The sequence below is a fragment of the Lichenostomus cassidix genome, chromosome 5, assembly GCF_008360975.1.
Source record: "Lichenostomus cassidix isolate B80296 chromosome 5, HeHo_3.0, whole genome shotgun sequence".
In the NCBI taxonomy this organism is placed as follows: domain Eukaryota; kingdom Metazoa; phylum Chordata; class Aves; order Passeriformes; family Meliphagidae; genus Lichenostomus; species Lichenostomus cassidix.
Genome location: NC_139486.1, coordinates 37,846,524 through 37,873,318, shown reverse-complemented (window position 1 = coordinate 37,873,318; position 26,795 = coordinate 37,846,524). Strand labels below are relative to the sequence as shown.

At 40.1% G+C, this 26,795-nt stretch overlaps 1 protein-coding gene across 2 annotated transcripts in view; it reads right to left on the bottom strand.

Annotated features, from left to right (window-relative positions):
- LOC146436402 (transmembrane protein 263-like) overlaps positions 1-24,805 on the bottom strand; it is a 204,609-nt gene extending 179,804 nt beyond the window's left edge. For both annotated transcript variants that reach the window (XR_014852655.1, XM_085062433.1), the window contains exons 1-2: positions 24,617-24,805; positions 10,654-10,744 (exon numbers count right to left, since the gene is read on the bottom strand). Coding sequence is in view for 1 of the 2 variants with exons in the window: in XM_085062433.1 (XP_084918559.1) it covers positions 10,654-10,744; positions 24,617-24,622 (97 nt within the window). In the remaining variant the exon portion in view is untranslated. The remainder of the gene's footprint in view (positions 1-10,653; positions 10,745-24,616) is intronic.
- Positions 24,806-26,795: the final 1,990 nt, after the last annotated feature.

Here is a 26,795-nt window from a genome sequence, read left to right as displayed (position 1 = left end):
AATTGTCTAATATTTAGAGAAAATAAACAACCCTCAAGATGCTAGGACCTAAATACTGTAACAACAGTAACAATAACATTCTCAAGCTTTGAAAACACTAAACCAAACTTGAAGTCTCAATTCGCATTTCCCAGAGTGAGCCCTAACTTCCACATATTGTAATAACGTATTAAATCTTGGGGGTTTGTTCTTGGGCTTTTGGAGGGATGAGTGAGAAGTACTGGGTCCTTCACACCATCACAGTTTCCAGTACTGAACACGTACAAACACCTGGCTCAACCAAAGAGGATGACTTCACATAATTAACTAGAATTTTTCCACTTTTGTGTTCAAGAGATATAGGGGAAAACTTACCCCTCTTTAGGGGAAAACAAGCTAATAAAAAAAAATAAAGTCCAGAACACATCACCACTACACATCAATCTCCAGAGAAGTTGGGAGGATGGGGGAAGAAAAAGGAAACAAACAAACAGTCTTAGCTTTGAACTTCTGCACAGGACAGAACCTTTACTGTTTTGATTATACAGGAAAACTAGAGTTTTTGAAAGGTAAAAACAGTAGAGGTCAACAACATTACCAGTTTCTTAGAATCTTAAGTGGATGAACAGGTATTTAGGTGAATGCCTCCCTTATTCCAAAAACAAGGTCTCAGTTGCTAGGAAATAAAATTAGTTATAGTTCAAGACTATAAATCTGTTCTTTCTACTGTAACAATATTCCAGTATACTCACTTAACAATCCCATATGCTAAGACCCTCTCACAATTCACAGGAATGCCATGGCCAAATTTTTAGCATTATTTGCAAAATATATGCAATATTTTACATGAAGAATACTTACTTCCTTTTGGATACTATCTAGAAAAATACATACATTTTTCATAATACAAGATCTAAAAATATAAAGCCACCTAACTTTTTAGAGCAGGTATATCCTACTGAATATTACACACTTTGTTAAAAAACTGAAACCAGTAATATATTAGTGGTAGAGAGAGGGCATAACAAAGAAGACAAACATAAAACATACCTTTAGCTAAATTCTTCCTGACCATGCAAGTGTCAGATGGATAGAAAGAGGACAAATTCCCCATAGTATGCAAAAGAAATGTATCACAACTGTTAAATAATACTACACATTAATAAGGAATATGCATTGGTAGTCACTGTGCTCAGAAAATAAAAAAGAGATAGAATTACACAGGGAGGTATTAGTGCAGGACCATTCTCTATAAAAGTTGCTCTAGAATTCCACCCAGTTTCAAATTAGATGAAGATTTTCTCCTAGAATACTATCCTAGAGGGCAAACATAGTGAGACAAAAGCCCTCACTTTACAGCTCATTCTTGAGCTCATAAACCATCTCAGTACAAAACTATTCTTCAGAATCAGATTGGTTTTTGTGATCCAAAATTATCAGTCCAGAAGAGGCCAGATTGATGCAGTTGTGCAATCATACTGGTAATCACAGTGGCTCAAATTGTTAACAAGCAGCTGAAATCAAGGCAAGGAGCCAGGCTGAGACTACAGATGTTTATGAAATGTTAACTGAGCATTTCACTCAGTTCTGAGGCAGAATTAACAGCCTCATGTACTGACCTTATGATTTAATTGCCTGCTATAATACTCTGATAGTTTAGCAGTTCAAGATATCATCATTGTTAACACACTGATATATTGATTCAATTTCACTCCTGACCTGGATTTACTGCATTGCTCATTCTTATTTAGTACTTCAGACTGTAGCTATATGTAAAAGCAAGCCTTGCTTGACTCTTTTTTTAGTCCATTAGGAACAAGTAAGAACCGTTTCCTTTTTCAGCTTTCAAAGAGGACTGATAAATACAAGCCTGAAAGATTTATTGTGCTGCTTTTGGCTGGGGCAGAGTTAATTTTCTTCACAGTGGCTGCTATGGGGCTGTGTTTTGAATTTGTGCTGAACACAGTGATGATAATATAGAGATGTTTTTGTTACTGCTGAGCAGGGCTTACACAGAGCCAAGGCCTTTTCTGCTCTCCATACTGCCATGGTAGTAAGAATATTGGGGGTGCTTGAGAAACTGGGAGGAGACACAGCCAGGACAGGTGACCCAAGCTGACCAAAGGGATATTCCAGTCCACAAGACATCATGCTCAGCACATAAAGTGGAAGGAAGAAGGAAGAAGAGTGGGATGTTTAGAGTGATGGCGTTTGTCTTCCCAAGTAAGGCTAAAATGTGATGGGGCCCTGCTCTCCTGAAGGTGGGTCCTGTTGGCCCATGAGAAGCAGTAAATTAATTCCTTGTTTTGCTTTGCTTGTGTGTACAGGTTTTGCCTTCCCTATTAAAACTATCTTTATCTCAACACATGAGTTTTCTAACTTTTATCCTTCCAGTTCTCTCTGTGAGCCTGCTGGTGGGGGAGTGAGTGAGCTGTGTGGGCCTTGGTTGCTGCCTGGGATTAAACCATGACATTTACTGAAGAACAATTGTCTGCATCTTTATGTTAATGTATTTGCCTCTCAAAATAAAAAATACATAGTAAAAGAACATACATTCTTTTACACAATTTCATACATCTCTAACTAGTATAAAAACAGTGACAAATGTCTGCCGCTTCAGCCAGGTAATAAGATACACAGTACAAACCTCTATCACTAGAATAAAACACACCAAGATATATCATCTGACAGAGGCTTCCCACTGACCTTTCACACGGAAATATCTTTACATTTGGGTGACATGCTTTACTTGCAGTTACTGTGCCCAGGCAAATGGTAAGACTACTGTTGCCCCATCCCATGCGCCAAAGACCCTCAGGGAAAACCAAACAGTTACACACTTCACAGCCTTTTTGTATTAACAAGATCCACTGATAAGAGGTTTCCCACACTTAAGTTATGAGAACCTTTCTTCTGGAATCCACCAGGCATTTGGAGGCTATTTATGCTGCCATTAACAGCATATGCTGTGCACACATACAACACTTTGTGACAGAATGATTTGCAGGTCATGGAGTAGGCTAGAGAAAAGGGATGCTGAGCTGTCAAAGTAATGTCTCATTAAATCATATGAAAATAGTGGAGAGGAAAGAATAGGACATAGGGAGAAGTGGAATAAAAACAATTTAAATAGCTTTCATGCTGTTTCTAGGAGAAAATGTAACATAGCTGCTGAATGGAAGATGCCTGTTGTCAGCAACAAGCATAAAGCAACAGGAATATAGAAGAGTGGGGGGCTGAAAGAGGGAGAAAGGGGTACACACAGACACTGTTTACTAATCACATTTCAGATTGTCAGTTTCCCCCAGAGAACTACATCAAATAAAGCACGAGTAAGCCAATATAGCCAGTGGAGAATTTAAACAAAGAGCCTCAGCTTCACTAAAATAATGATGATGACAAATTTAATAGAAACACATTAGAACTTTTGATGGATGTGAAAGTGTTTTATAATTTTCCAGAAATACTAAGGCAGACTCTGTGCACAAGACTGAGCTGACACTACAGGTCATTTCTTTTGCAGAAACAAGAACTGGTTTGGCCAACAGAAGAGTACAGCTGCAAGGAATCTGTGCCTTAAGAGACAGATGATACTGAAATGTTGCTCTTCAGCCTCAGGCCATTTACAGAAGTAGCTCAGGAAATGTTTTCACAGATGAGAGGACACACCAGGTACATAAAGTCCCAGTTCCAAAGAACAGACAGCCTCAGTGCTAATTTCTTTTTCTGCTTTTTAAGAAACCTGGCTTTCTATTTAATGTTATCTGACAAGTCCAATCATCTTTTCAAGGACTCAAAAGAGAAAAAAAAAGAAAAAACTGGACAAGTTATGTATCAGGCAAAGTTTTCTATTATTTATACATTATGACCACAATTTATGTTTCAATTTTCAAGTATCTTCCACCTCTAAAAGCCAAAAAAATTACAGTTTGCTTTTTCACCATCCTCATTTATAAATAAAAACAGTAATTTCTGTTTCATACACAAATAATACTATGGTTCAAGGAAGGCCAAACTACTTGATTAGAGCCACAGAATAAGTCAACAGTAGAGCTAGCAGTCATAGAATACCCTAAGATGGAAGGGACCCAAAGGATCATCGAAGTCCATCTCCTGACCCTGCACAGGACAGCCCCAAGAAGCACACCATGTGCCTGAGAGCATTGTTCAGACACTTCCTGAGCTCTGTCAGGCATGATGCTGTGACCACTTCCCTGGGAAGTCTGTTCCAGTGCCCAGCCACCCTCTGGGTGAAGAACCTTTTCCAATATCCAACCTAAACTTCCCCGACTCAGCTTCATGCCATTATCTCAGGTCCTGTCACTGATCACTACAGAGAAGAGATCAGTGCCTGCCCCTCCTCTTCCCCTCATGAGGAAGCTGTAATTGCACTGAGGTCTCCCATCAATGTGCTCCAGGCTGAACAGACCAAGTGACCTCAGCCACTCCTCATATGGCTTCCCCTCCAGGCCCTTCACCATCCTCATGGCCCTGCTTTGGGCGCTCTCTAATAGTTTAATGTCTTTCTTACATTGTGGCACCCAAAACTGCACACAGGACTGAGGTGAGGCTGCCCCAGTGCAGAGCAGAGCAGGACAATCCCTTCCCTTGCCAGCTGGCAATGCTGTGCCTGATGTACCCCAGGACACACTTGGCCCTCCTGGCTGCCAGGCCACACTGCTGGGATAGATTATAGCTGTCCCTTTTGCCAGCCTTTTGCTGTGCGACCACAGAACTGCAGAGGTCAATCCAGGCTGAGAACATCTAACTAGCCATTAGACAAAAAAAAGCAGATCATTTAAAGAGGTCCCCTGTAAAAGGATTTGACTGTTGGACCTTATGAGGCAGCAGACTGAAGAGAGTGATTTGACTCAGTAAAGTAGAGGAGGGCTTAGCAGGTACCACAGCTTTGCACTGCCAGCTTCACAGAACTTCAAGATACTGGTCTGGTAGATTACATACACATAAGTATGTAGGAGATGACAGGAAGTGCCACATGCAACTTTGTTAAAATTACTTTACACCAAAAAAGGCAACAGTATTTAGTAGAGAGCTTGATACTGAAAGGAAATTGAATTACTATTAACTGCATCATTTTCCAAGGTCATTTCTTTGAGGTTATTTGGATATAGGCAGTTTGGAGACAGACATACCAAACATTACTTGCAATAAGAAGATGCAAAACAGTGCCGATGAGGTCTGCATCATTTAAATCTTGGTATGGCAACTGTTGCAGCAGACATTTGGCTCAACAATAATTGGAAAAGTGCCACCCATTCATCAAAACTGGTTTTTTATAGGCATATACCTTTTTAACATTAAACACCTGTATCATGGGCTTCAGCTGAAGGTCTCATGGCAGATGAGATGCCTGAAAAGGCGTGTTGTTCTGGTACCTGCTAGTTTCAATAAATTGCCATGTTCTTATAAGAGAATACACCAATGTGAAGTTAACACACTAATTTCAGACATTTCAGATGGATGGTAGTACCTCAACTGAAACACAACTATACTTTATTTTAGTTAGATCTGTATAGATAATACATTTGGGTAAAATGCTAGTATCAAAATTCAATCCTGCCATGAGCAATCCACAAAACTCGCAGATTCTTTGGATTGGAGATTCTCAAAACTGTGGATAAGGAGTCCTAAAGCTTGCCACAGAAGCATGCAGTATAGTTTTATACTGCAGAAGATATGAAACAGTGGAAAAGGCTACATGCCTCCATGGAGGCAGATTATAAGGCTCACACAAGATACTATGTTCTAAACTCATGCAAATCATCTGATTTACAGTAACTATCTCTGTGTATTCTTTACCCACAGCAAGTGTAAAACAATTTGAATTAAGAACACCACTGTTATTTGGAAAGTAAATTTCCCAAGATCTGTTATATACTGCAGAGCTGCTAAGACCCATTGCTTTTAATAAAGCTTTATTCCACAAGGCCCAATCTGTCTGCAACAAAGAAGGAACATCTCTGCTAGGTCTGAAAACTGCAGAAGAGGTAGCAGACAGTTCAGACACAAGACTCAGGCTTACTGCCAAACTGATCTTAGTAGGTTGGCTGACAAAATAGTCATGCTAAGTACTTAAAGACCATGGAAGAAAGCATTGTTTGTAAACTCCTAAGAGGGACTACCACTGTTAACCAGTGGCATAGCTTTGCAACCAGACTGTATGACCTTGAAATGAGCTTTGGTATACACAGTACTGCTTAACAACATAAGGCCGAAACAAACTACAGCTATGCCCCAGTATCAACAAACTAGACACTGCTGAAATGCATCGTTTTTAGCAGTTTGACAGAGTAAAGCTACTTTTCCCAGAATAATCAATGTAATAAACAGGGGATATACACAGGAACTTCAGAAAGAGACTTTAAATACAGAGATAAGCACATATGAGGTAAAGAATCACACGATGGTTGAGGTCGAGAGGGACTTCTGGAGATCATCTGGTCCAACTTTCCTACCCAAGCGGGGTCACTTAGAACAGGATAGTGAGGGCCATGTTCAGATTACATATAAGGAAGAATTTTTTTACCATGTGAGTGGTGAGACAGTCTAACAGTTGCCCAAAGAACTGACGGATGCCACATCTCTGGAAACACACAAGGTCAGGTTGGATGGGGCTCTGATCAACCTGGTCTAGTTGAAGATGTCCCTGCTCATCAAAGGAATTTGGACTAAATGACCTTTAAAGGTGCATTCCAACCCAAACTACCCTATGATTCTAGGATTTTTTGTGCAGATGATTTCTGAACGTCTCCATGGTAGGAGACTCCACAAACTCTCTGAGAAGCCAATTCAAGTGCCTGATCACCCTCACAAAGCAAAAATGTTCCCTTACATTCGTGTTTTAATTTTTGTCATTGCCTCCTGTCCTGTGACCAAGCACCATTGAAAAGAGTCTGGAGCCATCTTCTTTACACACTCCCCTTTGACACTTGCACACATTAAGATTGCCCAGTCCTTCTCCAGGCTGGACAGCTCTAGCTTTCTAAGCCTTTCCTCATAGGAGAGATTCACCAGTCCCTTAATCATCAGGCAAGATGACGGTCACTGATTCATCCAATAGAAGAGATCATATCTGAATCATCCAACAAAGGAGATGCTGACATTCCATAATGGAGAACATCACAGAAGATTTAATCACCACCAGATTTCATTGCTATCACTTTTCTTGATTAATTCAATGGAAAAGGACAGAAAAGTGAAGTGATCGTATCAATTAACACTGCACTGTATTAAATTATCAGCAACAGAACTCTGAAGTGTAGGATAAAGAAGCAACAGATACGGCAAGGTGTTGCTGTACTTGGGTAACTAAATCTAGTTCTCTCACTGTGATCAGACTTCTATTTAACATTCAAGATCACACAGAATCTACCTGAAAGTAGCTCAGACACGTGGCAACATAGATCAGCCATGCTGAATTTCTTGGAAAGAAGGAAGCAGTTCATACCATTTACAGCAGTGAACTCCTCTGCAGAGCTCACCGCCCTTCACTGGTTGGTGATGGTAAACCTGCCCTGCACAGCCTGCTCTGTGAAGTGCTAAGCACACCAGCACTCCAGATGCTAATTGCTACTGCTCCCCTATGCCTGCCTTTCAAATGAGGGAAGAAAAAACGTATGTTAAAAGGATCATAGAGATACTAAAGATGAAAGGGGAATTTTTTTTTAAATTGTGACGCTGGCAGATGGATCATAATGTCAAGAGGTGAAGTATCTTTAGGGTATAAACAGCCTAGCTGAGGCAGAGTGTGGAAAGCTTCCCTTGCAATATCACAGAGTAGATTACGGGGGGGCAGTTAATAGGTTTAAACACTTTCTCCCGTTCGCTGGATGTGCGCGGGCGCTGCCCGGAATGCTGGCGGCATGGCCGGGCCTGCAGCGCCCCCGCGCGGCCGCCTCGGCCCCTCTGCGCTCCCCACGGCAACGCCGCTGCAGGAACGCATCCTCCCTCCGCACGGAGCAAAAAGCCCCTTGCGGGCTCTGGTATCACCTACGGCATCCGTACGGGGTATTAGATAAACTGTACTTTTAACTCATTGGTTCTGTTGACTTAGTTAAATATTAAAAAAGTTAAATTTAACAGCAGATGAAATAAACAGATTCAGGTTTACACACAGATATCAGCCTTTGCCTTGGCTGTTTCATTTGGTATTTCTCCTGCCTCAAATGCAGCCAGGTTGCCACACTACACCCGGGACCAATGTTTGCTACTCCATACCAGTTGTTACCCACACATATACCTATTCCACTTAGTTATGTACATGATGGATATGTAAAATCATCCCAGTATTTGTAGAAGACCATGCTGCTGCACTGTTAAGAAATACGGCAATCCATAAAGAGCAAACTTTTATTTTATTCTAATATTTACATAAAACAGTGCTTCCAATTCCCCTCCTTTCACAAGGGCAGTAGGTATGCTGTGCAAGATAGGAAATGAAGTTATTATGATGCAATCTGGTGAAATAATGGATTGTGCTAGACAGAGGGACTCTGGAAAGCTTTCTATACCTTATGGCACTCATTGCCAGAAGGCAAGCAGACATGGTCTTCAATTCATAGATCCCAGGAAACAAGAGTGCAGTAGTCACAACATCAATTTATGTATTGCAAAGCATTTGATTTAACTAGGGAAGTGCTGTCTGAAGAAACCAGAAATCTGAAGAGCAGAGAAGGCAAGAAGATAGTACTCTGAACAGCATTTAAGTCAAAGAACGTCAGATCTTTCTCTTTCATGCGGTATTGACAATCATTCCTGTAACTACACATTCTTTACAGTAATTCTGGTTGGTCTATGTTGGTAGACAGCAACTTCTAAGGAATACTTCTGTTACTCAACAACTCCACCATTCCTCAAAGTCAGCTTAAAGTTCAGCATAATCCTGATTGCTCTCCTTCAGGACCAATTTTTCCACCTCTTCTCCCAAGTAGATTCTAGTTTCAGCTGTGCTCTCAACATCCCTCCTATTTTGCTACTTTTGCTTGACATCACTGTAAATTCAAAAGGTATACATTGAGCTCAGACTTCATTCACTGTATCACTGCTTAACCTAATCAGCTCGCCTGTTACAGTTCTTTTTCCTCATACCAGCAAAGTGGGCATATCCAGACCACATACTTCTCCCAGACCATCCAATAAGTTACAGAAGTAGAATATTAACACTGCCATATTTCATTGTCATTCAAACCAGCAGGGTTGCAGGCAGAAGCACTTACATTCAATTAAAAAAGTTGTTTTGCAAAAATACTCAGCCACATTGAAAAGAACTCTTCTGATTACACAATTCAAAGCCATACTCCAAAATAAGCCTAGTCCTGATAAACTGATGAGACAAGATGGGTTCTAACATTGCAGTATATAGTCTCTAGGCTCATGTAATCATCAGCTTAGGCTAGAGACCAGAACTCCTACTTCAACAATGCACTGTCATTACATGCTGACTTGGCATTACTTACAAAGACAGGAGGGGGAGGGAATATAAGTATTATATCCCCCATATATATATAGAGCAGTCATGACATCTTCCACATTTATTTCCTTCTGACTTTATAAGAGTTGCAAAAGAAACCTGCCTTTCACTTACCTCTATATACTGTAATTGTCAATACAAATTACATGAAATGGCAGAACAAGAAATGACAACTTAATAAGAAAACTTTAACAGAATGTTCAACAAGAAGGGATGGGAGCAGCAACTTCCTAAAACCATCTACTTGGTTCACATTCTCTGTCAGAATGGCTGTCAGTATAACTGCTGTATCAGCACCTTGTTCTTTTAAAGTAAAAATATAAAACACACTTATGTTTCCCAGAGACACGTCATGGTATTTTAACAGTAAGTTGCTAATAAGAACCTCAGCACTCTCTAGGTTGTTTAAGCCATCCAGAGTGATTATGAATGATTGTCTTTTAAAAGCCACTAAACATAAGACAAAGCCCAGGATGTATCATCACTTGCAGCCTCTATTCAAAAGAAAGCAACACCTATTTTGTTGCATATATACAATGTCTGCAACTTCTGCACAGCGGGGAAAAAATGTGTTCCCTGTATAAATCCAGGGCATGTCATTGCAAACAAGGTTTTTAATTAAAATTGGCATTTTTGAGCCTCCTGCTGACGGACAGCATCTCATTGCCTCCTCCTCAGATGGCTAAACTGGCTTCCAGGAGAGACAGTGAAAAGAAACAAAATCACTAGAATACCTAACTTTGACAAGTCTCTGCTGGGGACAATTTCAACAGCAGGGTGCTGCAGAGAGAGGTAAAGAGAGAAAAGATAACTACTTAGGAAGTCTTGCCTAATGAAGACTCAAAACATCACAAACAAGACAGTAGAGGAAGCGTTTTATTCCTAAGCCTACAGACAGGATGATCAAGCAGGACAATTTTAATCAGAAGCCATATTGTTAAAGAGAATGCAGAACAATGTCAGCACCTCGGTGGGTAAAGCCTTCTTTTGAATGCACAAGAAGGCTTAGGGACTGGCTAGACCTCTGGCTGAGAGGTTGGCTAAACTGTCAGCTCTGACAAAGCTTTATCCCTCTCAGACAACAGATAGATATAGGTTCAAATCAGACAGATAAATCAGACTTCTTGGCCAGAACATTTTCTCAATTTATTGCAAAGAGTTTATATTGACTGCCAGCACTGTACCTTCGGGAGGCTCTTCCCGCAGATGAGGAGGCAATTCTTCACTTGTAGTCTCAGTTTCATCATCCACCATCTGTGTTTCTAAGCTAGGGCCCTGCAGAACAGAACAGCAAGAGGGGGTAAATTGCAGACAGTTCAGAAAGGAAGCACAAAAATGGTTACAGGACTAGAGAATATGCCAGATAGTAAAGACACAAGGAGCTCACTTTAGCTGATGAGAAAGAAAGCTTCTGGGAGATTTGTTTGCAGTCAAACTACAGACAGGGAAGAGTAAAATAGAAAAAAAAAAAAAAAGGACTTTTCAAGATAGCACACAAAGTTACAAGGGTTTTAATTGACTGAAAACCAGAAAATTAACAGTGAAGCACAATTTCTAAATCACTATTTCCAAAACACATAATGCAATAAATTAAAATCGCCTTTTACCAAGGGTAGCAATAGATTTACCAACAACTAGAATTTTCAGGGAAAAAACCCTCATCTTTGTCTTACCAAGACTAGATTCTGAAATGTCACTTTTTTCAAAGGAAAACAAACTGAACGGGTTTACAATCTTCTAACCTATGCAAGTCCACTGACCATGGAGTTTTCCCCTACAAGCCCAATGGATCCGTTTGTGCCTCCAAGTGTAATATGCCAAACTAACCATTCCTGAAAAACAACTGGACTGCACTCCAGGTTTTGCATTTCCATGTTCCAGCCTTCAGGATCTTGTAAAGAGCCTGCAACGCTACTGCTGGAAGGACATGAGCAGAGATACATGATTTGCAGCAGAACTCACTTTACACACACAGCATTTTCTTGACTTTTGGAGCTATAAAAGGGTAGTTGCTTTTTCAGTTTCAAACTATCACAGGAAAAAAACCCACCATCTGCTTCCCCCAACTCACTTTTTTTTTTTTTTTAAGTAACAGCAAGAGTAAACACTAGCCATAGCTAGGGGACTCAGTAAAAAAACCCTGATTTTCTTTGCAATGTTAGTACAGTGAAGAGTGAAATGACAAACTTAGCAGTCATTAGGAAATGAAGCTTTTGTACACTTTGAAAACATGACTGGGTTTGTAGTCTGAACTAACTGAAAATGTGTACTAACATACACAGCTGGAATGTTAGAGAAATACAGCTGGTATATCAACAGCTTGCAAAATGTTATTATTTGAACTCAAGAAGGAAAGGGCTTGTAGCCCAAAAGCTGCAATATTTATTTTCATTCTTTCCAAACCCTGTGACTGCAAGGTTACTCTCAACAGCATTGAATACTTTCTCTCTTTCCTCAGTTTGCACATTATGAAGAATAACACACTTTTCAAATTTCATCCTTTGCACAAGTACCTCACATTTTCATCCATTCCCCCTTTTTTCAACAAAATAGACATAAAACCAAAAACTACCACCATGGTTTTCAGCAGTCTTACAGCAGGGAAGAAAAGAGACCATCCCCATGAAGTGTACAGGCTTACTGTGATGGTGCCAGCGCCACAGCCTGGATTTCTGCCATCCATGACTATGCAAGTTTTACCTAAGCTATTTACCTATTTCTCCTCACTTAAAAACATCTGCTAGCAACACTGCCCAGCTTTTGTCAGTGAACAGTTCAAACACTAAGTCATGCCTTGTAGTAGCTATCACAGAAAGGGAAAAAAGTGTTTACCACACGGTACTGATGGGAAAGTAGTAAGTTGCCTTAGTCCAATTAAAAAAAAAAAAATTACACCCAGGAGTCAGTAATCAACACCAAGATCTAATCATCTCCTCATTTCACCTAAATAATGTGATCCAGATTTTAAGAATGTGTAAACAATTCTGGGTAAGAGCAACAAACAGTATAGAATATGGATTCAAATAAATTTCTACATCAACCACAGGCAATATATGAATGTACATTTCTTTCCTATCAATCAACACCACAGAGAGAAAAAAAAAGATGAGGCTACAGCAGGATACCAGATCAGAACATTTATTTTTCATATAAAACATGTAGACATGTGGATGTGAGACACCAATATTTGCCTTGGAAACATCCTGGATAACAACTATGAAACTCCTAAACTAGAAGGGGTCTTGAATGTGAATGCTGTGCCTGTGCTTTCCAGTTTACAACACCAAAATTACTTAAATTTTTTAAAACAAGTAAGAGCCATCTGCACATACTACCTATATACTGCCCAAGGAGACAATCCAACTTCCAGAGATTATGGAAAAGCCAGCAAGAAAAGCATTACCTTTCCTTGTTCAAAACAGTCAGTATTCTCAATTTCCTACAAGACAAACCTGCTCAGCAGCTTCTCCCAACAACAGCCCATGATAAGTGTTGCTCTGTCAGGTTACAGTTGTTGTCATCTACGCAAAGAGTATGCAAAACTCTTCAAAACTCAATCAAAATTGAGTGGTGGCATTATGGTTTTTTCTTCCTCATGCATGAACTACTTACTGCTTGGTGCTCACTAGCAATACAACTACTTACTGCTTGGTGCTCACTAGCAACTCTCCAGTATGGTGGTGATCACTGACAACACTTAGTACAAAACAAAGATTTATCTTAGCTGAAGGTCAGCCTTGTACCTAAGCTAGTATTAACAAATCCAGCTGTGGGAAAAACAGAGCCCATTACACACCACCACAAAGTCCATCGCTGAGACGCTGTTTGCTATCACCTATTTGCCTCCAATTCAAAACGTTTAACACTTGCTACTGGAATACTACAGAAGAGAAATACTCAACCCAAGACTGCTACTTTTACAGAACATCTAAAAGAAAATGCCAGAATTTTTGAAGATTTTTTTCACTACTCAAAACCACTTAATCATAACACAGCGTATTTTAACTGCATTTGGTATACATTTTTTGTATGGTTTTGAGAATTCTTCCAAAAAAACCTATTTACAATTTTTTTTCTCAATTCTATGTTAAAAAGGAAAACACAGTGTAAACTGAAGTATGGACATGTCAAGTAATCACAAATTTTAAGTTTTTCAAGAATTCTTTTGTGAGAAACCTTCAAATCTTGAGATTTCCTAGTTCCTAAAATGAAGTTAGAAATGTTTTCTACAGAATAACTCCAGTTCTTATCTCACTGATATTTTATCACTATATATATTTACCCATGATACAGTGAGCTTCTAAAATGAGTCTTGTAAACATCAGAATTTATCAAACTGCAGCATGTCTGTCTAATCACTGAGGCCAGTGAGTAAGTGTGCCTAGTTTGGTACTGAAATTCACTAATTAAAATGTAAAACAGTTAACAGTAGATTAAATTCTAGGTTCTCATATACATATATCTAGCAGTAATATGTAAGGTTCAAATGCTGACAGGTGTAATTAACAAGATTACAAAGTCTCTTTATAATTGCTTTTTATCTTGTGTTAGCATGTCCATTGCTTTTTTAGTTATATTTGCTGAGTTCAATTCACTGGGCCTGCTGCAAGCTTGTTAATCAATATTTTACAGATCTACAGTTATGGCAGCACAGTCATCTACAGCAATACAAAAAATACCAGAAATTATCTTCTAAGAAAGTTTATAACTATGATAAGGTTGAGACCAACAACTTTGTCTCAACCTTTCATTTTACACTATCATTTCAAGAATGAGGCAGCAGTTACATTTTTTAATTTTTAGGGATCCTTGACAGACCAGTAGGGGAATGGGATACACACAACTGTGTAAGTTATTGGCTTGCAGGCTCTATAATAATCCTCTGGAGCTGCAGCTGTGTCAGAAGGAATGTACACAGATTGTTTCTGCTTCAATACCCCCTCAGGAGCACCTAGGATGCAGGAAGATGTATCAGCAGCTCAGGAACATCAGTAGATATTACTGTACAATATTCTTTCAATTATTTTGGGTTTGTATAGCCTCTTAAATTGGAAATAAGGATCCATTCCTCACCAGAACCCCTGGAGAAGCAAAAACTTGAAGAGGTATTATTAGAGAAAGTTAGGTTATGGCACAGAGCCTAGGAACATGTAACTAAGAAAAACCTCTTGGCTCTCCAAAGACAGTCCCTGTCCTCAACAAGCAAGCACTTCATACAATTCTTTCCAGCACATTACAAGTTTCTGACTATGAGTATTATTAAGACTTAGTGGCAATTTTTGTATGTCATATTTTAATACAAGCTCCACATTGAACAACTCAAGCATAGGCAACATCCACCCTTCTGAAATGAAGCTATAGATGTGAGATTTCAAGGTAGCACACTGTCCCTCCCAACAGTTTCAATGAACGCCAAGGAAAGTGAAAAACTTTGTATGAACTCAGCAAATTATTAAGATCAAGAGAAAAATCCTCTAGGACGTCTTACAGAAACTGCCTGAGAAACATACAATCCTCTGTTCTGATCACACTGCATGACTACTGACCTTACAGGGCAGTTTAACCCAAACACTATGGTCTGCTGTGACCTAGCAAACTAGTGTTTGTGGTTTTATAATGTGTTTCACAGAAGGCTATATACTTACAGATAGAGAGGACTGCTGGTACTGAACTAAACAAGTGTGACAAATCATATACAAGCATTTCAGAGTATACCTCATGCTTTTCCACAGGATACAATACTTTTGAGAATAATTCTGACCAGAACTTCAGTGATATGCTCATATTTTCAGTATATTTAAAGACTGTATATTTTACAAGTGCTGTGGTAAATCCATGCATGACAGAAAATAAGTCCTTATCCAGTCAGGGTCAGTGTTTTCCACAAGGTACAGGGTTATGCTTATGACACTGAAACAAAGAGCTCCATTTATCACCCCATTTGTACCAAAAAATGATTTCAGCATGGTCAATCACAAGAAGAGCCACACTGTCTTAGTCTCAGCAGAGTAACAGGTACTCAAAATACCCACACAGTTCAGGAGCAATCCCAACACCAAGCAATCAGCTCATTTTGCACATAAGTCAATACCAACATGAGACTGTCACTGCAAATGCCCCAACATGGCTCATCCTCCTAAAGAGTCCCTACAGGCCACCTTGAAGCAACCAAAAACCCTATCTGCACCACCACCACTTTTAGGCCTTTTAAACTCTACTTTAGTACTTAGCATTACATTAATTATGGTATATAATCTTAAACTGAAGTCTGCCACTTGACTGTTCACTGAGTCAGGAAATCATTTTGCTAATGAGTAGCAAACTCCAATAAAGTCCAAGAAGGGCAACAATGAGGGAGGGGCAATCAAAAATTATAAAAAAATAATACATCCTGTGAAAAAAGATTAATGAAATTGAACAAGTTTGGGGCAAGTAAGTCAAAATTTCCTTCAGAGAACCACATACCTTACAATTCTGTTCCTTCTCACCATTCCTACTCAACCCACAAAAGACCAAGAAATTTCTTTTAATTCCCTACCATAAGCAAAACCAGAAGGAAATACACCATGTAAACACTTTTTCCCATTATACTCAAACTTCTTAATAATCTTTTCCCCCTTTCAGAACAGAAGGTGAAGGAATCTAAAGCTCATAGTCTCAGATTCAGCAGCAGTTTACAGTCTCAGTTCTGAGACTACACTAGGAAATAATTCTAAAATCTGCAGTTTTAGCTCCTACTTTCCTTGTGCATTTTCAAGTGAAGATGGTATTTATTTCCTGATTGAAACCTTCATATTTCCATTCTGGCTTCTAAACACTTTACTCCAGTTACTCCTTTCTGACATTAATCTTCATTCATTTACATTCTGGACTTGAGCCTAGAATCTCACTTCTTTCACAGTAAGAAACGGCCTCATTCCTTCTAAAGCCACTCCTTAAGAGCCCACAAGGTCAGACTTGCTTCTTTCTATGCAAATCCTCAACTGCCACCATAAATCACATGTCCTGTGTCCTGCCTAACACTGACTTTCAGACCCAGTATTCTACATAGGCACAATTCCAATAAAGCAATTAAACAGGAAAATCAGTAGCAGCCCAGGCTTCACCCCTCCACATCTGTGATTTCACTTGTAAGCTTCCCTGCACAGGTCCAACATGTTTTCTATACAGTATCAAATATATGTCAACTGATAATCCTGAAGATTAGATGCACCCCTAAAGAGTGACAAGACTCACTGGGTCTGTGTGAAGAAACAAGTGAAGTAATCCTCAAATACAAGACAGTTTAAGTGCTTTGGGAAGCTGAAGTATCACAGTGAAAGCACTGGCTATTTTTGCATCATGTTTAAAGAATATTTATTTCACATCTACAAGATTAAAACCCACAATTTCCTGCACATTTGCATACTTTACCCCTTCCTAACACCACAAAACCAAAACCCTAGCTCTTTTCATCCCAACTTCACTTTCTCCAAATCGGTGAGACATGATATATATTATGACTGGGCTGAATGTTTGCAGATGCCAAAAGTCTTGTCAGATCCAGTAAAAATGAAGCTGACCTTCATCAGGCTTTCCTAAAATGACATCATTAATGACACTGTTAATTTGGGATCTCTCCTCTATCCAGTCACTGTCACAAAGTTTCTCAGAACTTACCTTTGATATTTCACATTGAAACAAATTAAATTGTTCCATCTTCCATATCTGAAAATGGCTTGTGGCTCACAATGCCCTTTCTTCTTTTTACTCAATTACATAAGGTCTCAATTGCTACAGAAAACAAGGGGGCTGTTGTTTAAAAAAAAATTTAAATTAAACAACCAGCCACTGGATAGGTAGTTCAACATGATGACACCATTTTCCAGAGAGCTGAGATACTTAACTCCAGCTGAAGCACATAACTACCCAATGATCTCCTTATTCTCTGCTGCTCATGTAACCATGCTCAGACACTGGAAACAACTTTAAAACTATCACTGTACTGTTAGGCAGTTTGCAGCTGCAGCTTTTACTTCAGCAATAAATTTTGAGCATGTTAGGGAATTAAGATTTTAATTTAAATTTTTCTAAATGCAATAGGAACATTCCATTGAATCTGCCATCATTATTGACTGCACACCCACACCTCTGGGATTTCCAAAGTCAGTCTGACTTTTCCTGCAGAGGGAATGAAATTGATCTGCAACCATAATTTTTTTTTCTTTCCTCTGTGTTTAAGAAAGCCTCTTGATGGATGCTTTGCTTTTAATTTTGCAAAACAAAGTTCATTTATAATGAGAGCTTCTGTGCCAGGTTTCAGCCCAAGGGGAATTTGAGTTGCAGTTACAAATCCCCTGGAACACTAAAGGAAAGTACAGAAATAGAAATGCTGAGGATGACAGTAGTGTAACATTGTAGCACTTTATTCAAAGTACGCTGTAACAAAGAATAGAAAAGTTGCTTAGATTACTTGCTCTCTTCTGAATTTGGACAAGCACATTAGGGAGGCTACAGTTTTAACAACACTTAATTTTGTCTTGACAACAGGACTAGAGGAGAGTGGCAATGAGAGGAAGATTTAATGTTGCAAACACCAAGTCAAGATTGAGTTCTATTGTTCTCAGCAAAACAGTCAAATCCTATTTTTACAGCAATAAAACAACTTTATACTGTCAGTAATCCAAATTAGATTTTATTTGGCATAAATAAATTTTCAAGAGCACTAATGCCACCATGGTCTATTCTCCATTCAGCAAGCCAGTGAACAGTCTGATTTACACTTTTTATGCTCATGTTTTATAGGAGGTAGATAACACCATTTATACAGCAAACAGCCAATACAGTCTGCTCAGTGGTAGATCAGACAGTTCTGGATTTTGAATTAATTATTGTATTGAATTTTGTCTTGATCGACCATTTGTTTTCCATCTGAATTTTACCTACCAAATCAATGTTAGCACAGAAAGAACGTAAGAGTGGTTTTCAAAAACCAAACCAAGCAAACCACATTTCATTTGATCATGTACTGACCTGGCCCAAAGAGAACGCTCCTCACTCCAAACAGATTAACCACTCCAATTATCAAAAGGATGCCAGCAGCAGTGTGAAGCTAGCCTGAAAGAGGCTGAACAGTTTGCCATCAATTCTCCTTTAAACTAGTCCCTTGACGAAGAAGTGTATGCCTTCTCCACAGCACTGTTTATATTCAAAAACTGACCATGCTGAACAGCATTTGTTTGGGAAACAGAAGTTACATGAAGGAAAAATGTTAGGGGCAAGCTAATAAACAGAAAAAATAGTTATTACAGAAACACCTACAGACTCCTCTGAAACAGAGATGAGCACGACACAGAATGATGCAGGACCAAAGCATGACCTTGCATCACAGCAAACCGATCTGAGAGCAATTAAATAACAATAATGAAATCTCAAAATAATTCAATTAACTCATAACTGACTGTTCACTGATACAGAGAACTTCAGTGGCAAGAAGTCTTCCTAAATCCTGCCAGTCATTCATATCATCTGTCAAAGATTTTGGCAGGGGGACAAAGTAAAAAAAAAAGCCAAAAAACAACAACACTCGGTTGAGCTGGTGAACCAAAGGCAAGCAATAGTAAGACTTAATGACCTGAAGTTTTATTGCACTTTCTACATAACTACACTTAGCTAACACACTATAAATGTGTTTTTCCAGCCTGGTCCTTGACAGATGGATTTAATGATTAATGCCAGTTTTATTCTGAGTAAAGAAATGAGACAATGCACTCCACAGAAAGAACTTTCTCCATTTTCCTAACAAAATGTAGTATCACTCTAGAGAGCTCAGACAGCATGAGAAATTTGTCTGAAAATGAGAAGTCCTTTGCCTAATAATATAGGCATATATGACAGAGGTCATTATAATTTTCTTAACCATGCTAGAGACTTAAAGTGCAATATCTGTTTCACCATCCTCAGTAGGGTCACAATTAAAAAAAAACAAAAAAAGAAAAAAACTCATGGAAAGATGCATTAAGCAGTATTCTATGACTGTGGTTTCCTATGACCTCATTTCCATGCATTTATTTTCTTGAAAGTGCACTACTACTGTCTTAGCTTTAATGAGCTGAAATTTCAGCAATTTTCGAGGGCTTTTACAGCTAGAACACCGGAATTTTTACAGTAAGACTTGAATTCAAAGTGCATAAGCATATACACAGTTTGAAAAATATGAGCATTCTCCCCCAAAAGAGTCACAAGAGACATCACTGCAAGAGTTTGAAACACAAGTCATCTTTCCACAATCTTAGTTTCCTTTTTAAAAATAAGACAAAAAAAATTTGCAAATCCATTTGAAGTTAAAAAGTTGTTTCAAAACTCCCAAAAGTAATTTTAGATGCTAGAAATTGAGGGTAAATATAAAATATTTTATTCAAGACAGAACTTATTCCTGTTTCCTTATTTCATTAGGAATTTCAAAATGCCTTTTCTGCATTTGGGAATTAGCTAGGAGATTGCAACATGATGTATTTATCACACAACTTTTAAATTTATTTTGTTGAGGCTACACAGTTAAATATTTCCTTCGTTACAAATGAGTTTTGAACTCAGATCAGAGCTCTTTAAAATCAATGTTGCTTGTTATTCTACACACTTATTGTAGTGTTTTAAAGAAGAAACATTTCAGATAAAATATTTATTAATCCTACAGAACAAAAGCTACATTTTCTGGTACTATCAAGCTCCCCCAATTTCACACCTAGCCTGCACGTCAAAATTTGACTGCAAGAAGCATGCCAGCAGTAACACCCCTTTTATTTCAGGCTTCATAAAGACCTCATTTTCTCCCAAACTCATTCCAAGAAGTAGTAAGAAAGATCACAACTTGCTGCATTCAAGATTCCAACCAGAGTTACTACCCTCAGCAACCAAACAGCCATCAGATAGAGGAAACACTTGATCACTATGCATACAAGAAACAAGAATTCATTCAGGTGGTAATAACTTTTGGTAACTGCTGCCTTTTACTTTTGAACATCTGTGAGGTGCACAGGTTCTCCCTCCAAAATGTTTTTAGAATGAATGAAAGCCCAAGAATTGCACTAGACCTTAAGCAGCTCTGCAGACATATTAAGATTGTAAGATTTGCTAACATCAGCACAAGACACTTCTGTGACATCCACTAAGTTCAATCAGAACATTTCTTTTGAAGAAACTTCTTAAGAGCTCTACTATTTGCCTTCATCCATGTAAGAATGTACCTTGCCCAGAACTTTGAAGATATGCAACCCCTTCCCATCTCTCTGAAATTCAGCAGAAATATTGGAAAACAACTACAAAGTTCGTAAGGCAGTTTCAGCAATAAAGAAAAACAGATGTGACCAATAAAAAAATTTTAAGTTAAAGGCAAATATTTAAGTCAAAATTATCTACAGAATATGCACTCCATGTTCCCTTATACTCTGTCACTTACATTTATGCTCCTCCTGCTTCTAGAACACATTTAGGACTACAAGCTAGGAAAACTAAATATTACTGTACACTCCACAGATAGCAATACCTCTTGTCTCTTATTCTCATAAGCTGTTCCTTTCCCAAGTACTTTTCATTTCAACTATCAAAAGCCCTGCTAAACAGGATAGGACACATGTAAAAAAAAAAATGTTACATATACATTATTTCGACAGGACAATCCATGACATCCTCAAGGAACAGAGTAATCTGTAAATACAAGCAAGAAAAATATCTACTAGGGCTTTCCATAAATTTTGATGCTGCATCTTCAAAATATCTTTCCTTATTCTGATCTCTGAAATTCATTTGTGAACACACACTGTTAGAGTCAGAAAAAGAAAACTATAGTCAGTAAGTTCACATTCTTTCCCTTAAATGTAGCTTTAAGATTCTCAAAGGAAAATGTCACATTTATGACACTTGTCATATCCCAAAATATATAACTTATATGTAAGCATATGCCAAAACACCACAAGCTCTCATTCTACTTTGAAGAATCACTTCAATAAAGAAGGGACCAGCTACTTCACTGAAATCACACTTTAAGCTTATTTTCACAAATAAGAACTTCAATATGACCTGCCACTCTCAATGCTTTTCATTTCTCTGATTTTGGATTTAAGTTAGACCAGTGACAGGAGCAGTGTTAGAAGCAGTCAGCACAGCAGAACCATACCAGGAACTAGCCTAATGTCTTGATCCATTCATCCATTGAAAGTACAGCATGAAGAGCTTGTGTTAGCAAGGACACAAGAACCTTCTCCAGTGCTGCCCAAGAGCTGAGAAATCCAGCGTTAAGCCACAAGAGATTCATACTGGAAAGGTACTGTATTGTGGGACAGCAATTAGCAGCTGACTGTGAAAGAGAGGTGGGGATTTGGTAACCTCCCCACTGCCCTAATGAATGAAACTGCCCTCCCCCCGTCACAGACATGTTACCCAGGCTCCTAATGCAGCCTCACAAGATGTATTTCCTTGCCATTAGGATGATCTGCCCTTGAAGGAAAGCAAACATTATTGACACACTGACAAGGTGTCGCTTATTGCTACATACAGAAATAGTCCAGTTTCTGACACAATCTAAGTTGATTGCCTCTCACTCCTTCCCTCTAAGCAGGAAAAGGGGCTTTAGCCAGTTTTGAATTTTGCATAGCCTGGAAGGGCCCAGAGATACCATCCTTCAACACTGACACTGCTTGAAAGACATGGGAACATGTAAAGACTATCTTGAATCCAGTCCACCTTCATCACCAAATTTTAAAGCATTCCTTTGCCATACTACTTTACTTCACTCTACCTTTTCAACAGCATAATTATTATTTGATTGATGTAAAAATAAAACGCATCAAGCTTCAGTTTCCTCAGCAACAATCAGACATAAGTAATGGATCCTGAAAGGATCTACAGCAGAACTCCCCTGGTGTTACCACTTACTTCCCTTCATTGGCTTCTTCCCTTCCATAAGTAGGCAGATCATTTTGGTACACACTAGCATTAACTGTTTTCTTTTGACTGCTCTGCCTTCTCACCAACATGCTAACCAGCATCAACGAGCTCAGCATCAAAACCAATGCTGCTACAAATACACAAACTCAAATGTCTTTCCCAAGATACAATTAGGGGAGAAATAAGACACAATGACTTTTGAAAAGCTTAGTTCTGATGCATTCCCTGCAATGATCAACAACTTAAACTTACTTGTTTTAAAGTCACACTGAACTAGTCATGAGCAGGACCATAAAAGGGATTCAGATCCAATCCTCACACCACACAGACACCTCTTCCTTCCCCTCACCTTCTCCTTCCCTCACCCTTTTAACGGGGTGAAAAAACTGCACACTTCAATGCATTCCACTTGTTAAATGAAAAGGTTAATTATCCCCACCCCCAGCTTAAGACTTTAAATCATGCATCTGAAGTGATCTTACCTAGAAGAAACGTTAAGCAACTGCTACAGCAAAAGGTGGCACACGTGGAAAGAAATGTGCACTGAAAGAAATTATGCTCTCAAAGAAAAAAAACGTGAACCCTTTTATACTGAAAAGCTCTACACAGTGCTTATACCTGAAAAATTATTGAAATTACTGAAAAAAAACCCAAACAACTTTGCCCCCAAACACATTTTCCTTGCAGTCAGAACATGATTCCACTCACATCTTCTTGTATTTTGAATGAGTTCATCTTAAATAGCCATGAGGTTTCCCCACTCTGGTGAGGCAGAAAAGGAATTCAGCAGAAGTAAGCGGGCTTAGCAAGAATATGAAGCTGTTTACTCTATACGTAATAAAACAGCAGCTGAAGGAAATCTTTCCAGTTTTGACCTCAAGCTGGATGCACTGTTCAGACAGCACGCTGAAGTTTTTGTTTTACAGCGTAAGTCAACAAATCACCCAAAGCCATAGTGCTGTTTATCAATAATGTTCTCAATACATACTTTTTATTATCCCACACTATTGGAACTAAGAAACATTCAGAAACAAAGAAAAAAAATATACTTTTTACTATCAGGCTTTGCACAAATGAACAACAAAATACAACACTGCATAGAAGGAGACATTCTTTTCACATATATTTATTTCATCCACTCGGAAGATGTCCCTTTTCTTTCATCACCCGTTGCACAGACATTTATGGTTAAGAGCCACTGGTGCACAGAGACAACTGTTAACCTCAGTGACTGCCACACACGCACTTCCCAGAACCCAACAGCTGCACAAACTGATGAACTTCTTACACACGCTTAGTTGGCTCACAGGCTTGGAGCAAGGCCTGAGCCAAATTTCTTCATCGGGAGAGATACAGACCTACACAGTTTCTGCCCCAAAGAGCTTACAACCTAGCTAATCCTTTTTTTTTTTTTTTCTTTTTTTACTGCCAGACAAATTCAGGAGACAGGGAATGCCTGCTGTGTCTCAAGTTTCAGACTGATTAATGACAGAAAACCACTACAAAGGTCATACACCTGAAAATTAAAGAGATATGACAACATGAAGTGAAGAAAAAGCAATACCACAGCACTGCTGACTCCTAACCAACACAACTGAAGACACAACTCGCATCTGAATGTTACACATTACTACTTTTATAGTCCAGCCAGCCTCGGCGCCTATGCCAATAGCCGGCTCAGGTCAGACACTCTCTACCTAAGAGTTTTCCACACAAACTACGGAGAAAGGAGACGATATCCCGCACGTTCAGGGCAGGGCCTGCGGGAGCAGCAGCACAGAGAGCCCGGAGCCGCCCGGCCGCACAGCAAGGCACGAACCCACGGTGCCGGGGCAGGAAACCGCCCACGGGATGCTGCGGAGGAGGAAGGATGCCCGGGCAAAGAGGGCCATTTCTCTGTGGATACACCAGCCCAGAAGGGCAGCGGGGGCAGGCAGCCTCTCCCGGCTCCCACGCTGCTCCCTTCCCGTCTCAGCGCCGCAGGAAACGAGCCGGGTTTTAATGGACACAAGGGGGGATTCTTTCTCGGGAGACGCATCCGAGAAGCGACACCCCATCCCCCGCGAAGTCGGAAGCTTCTGGAAGTTGTGCACTTCGTTACAAGTATGCACGGCCACCACCACCTGCCGCCCGGCCCGGCCCCCGCCCCTCGCCCCCCCGCTGCCGCCGGGAGCCGCCGCGGCCCAGCCGAGCCCCCCGCCCGGGAACAGCCGCCAGCATCACCTTCATGCCGCGTCTCCCGGAGCACCGCCCGGCGGGGATGGAGGGAGGGCGGGCGGCCGGCGGCTGCGTGCCCGTCTCCCCCGGCGCTGGGGCTCCGGCTCCTCCTGCCCGATGTAAACACACACCGGCGGGCGGGGGGAGGCTGGGCCGGGGGGCAGCGCCATGGCAACCCGGCCGGAAGAGGAAGCGCGGGGGTCAGGGGCGCCATGTTGGCGGGGGGCGCGGGGCTGGTGGGGATGCTGAGGGAGGCTTGCGTTCGGCACCTTCCAGCGAAGCTGGGGCTCCGGGCAGCCTTCACCGAGACACCCCGCCAGCCAAAACCCCTGCCTGACATGGCAGCTGAAGTGCTTCACCTGTGGTAACATACTGGTCTCCTCCAATTTCCATTGTAAACTGAGGGGAATGCGGCGAAGGGAGATGAATTGGCTCAGCCGTAAGTCAAGCATGGAAGCAGCGTTTGTTTGGCCAAGACGAGGAGCCAGTTCTCTGGGCTCTGCCCTCGCTGCAGGCTTGTCGGCGTTCACAGACTCAAACAGAATCAATTAGGTTGGAAAATATCTATGAGATACCGAGTCTAATGTAAACACCCCCATGTCAACTAGACCATGGCACTAAATGCCAAGTCCAGTGTTCAGATAATGTCAAGGACAGTGAATCCGCAACCTCCCTGGTCAGTCCATTCCAGTGTCTAACCACTTCTACTTCTGAGAAGAAATTCCTCTAAATGTCCAGTCTAAACCTCTCCGGTGCAGCTTGAGACTATGTCCTGTTCTCCTGTCACTTGTTACCTGGGAGAAGATGCCGAACCCCAGCTGGCTACAGCCTCCTGGCAGGGAGTTGTAGAGCCTGAGCCTCCTTTTCCCCAGGTTAAACATCCCCATCTCGCTCAGCTGCTCCTCACAGGACGTGCGCTCCACATCCCTCAGGCGCTGGACAGTCGATCGTGGTCACAGGCTGGGTGACCAGGAGGGCGTGGGGCTTTGGAGCCCTCTCCCCCCGTTATCCCGTTATTAGAGTGTGTTCAGCCGATGGAGCATGGCTCCAGCCTGCAGGATAGGAGCTGTGCCCGTGCTGCTGCCTCATGCCAGGGCGTACAGTTTGGTGGCAAAGGTAAAAGAATCTGGAAATAATCTTCAGTGAGTAAATTTTTCTTTCTCGTGTATTGCTTTAAAACTATCAGGGAGCACAATCACACACATGGATAAGAGTGTGTTGTGCCAGTGGATGGTTTGGTGAAATAAGGGAAGCCAGACAAAACAAAACACAAAGAAGAGTGGTTTGAAGTAATGGTTCCTTAAAAAGGAAGAGAAAGCAACGTTAAGCAAACGATGGTGATTAAGAGTTCATTTTTCTCTGATTTAGTAGTATTCTACATATTATATTGAGTTAATATGTAGGAACATAATTACAAGTTGACAAATGTTTGAATCCAAAAGAGGAAAATCTGCTTTTGTTCCTTTTTTAAATTTCTTCACTAAGAAATGTTGCATTTTTTTCTCTAAAGAAGTGCCCTCAGCACCTATATATGTCTTCTAAAGCATTCTGCAATACAGTGGACCCTATTTAGTCAGAAACCGTAAAAGGAACAATTACATCACTTAAAGTCTAGGAATACCTTTTCTCAGTGCACAGGTAATTTTTTGTTTGTTTCATACTGTCATTTCTAATTGCAGAACCTCCTTGAAGACAAGCAGTACCATAAGACAGTTTCCATTTTTCAGTTAAATAGGAAACTCTTGACAGACATCAAACAAAGTAATTCCCTCACCTCACATGGGCTGGCAATTAGAGAGATTCCTTTCCTTTGCTTCTCACAACACATCCATGCCTTACATAATTGTCTGTATCACTTCTCAGAGGAAGTATTCTGCAGCCCTTTGCTGGCACAAACTCTGATAGCAATATTTATGATTTCTTATGCACATATAAACATACTTCAAGCATGTGAATCTTCTCAGAAGAGCAGTAGTGGAAGCCAGTGAATTCAGCAAAGGTTTCACATACCACACCAATTTCTACAGATAGGCACATATATGTGTGTGCATGTATTAGCACACCTACAATGTGTGTGTGAGATACTACTCTATGTATTAGATATATAAAACTAACTGTAATAATATAACCAAAATGTAAGTCCTTTCCTCAACACACATAAAAAATTTATGCGAAATTATCTTTT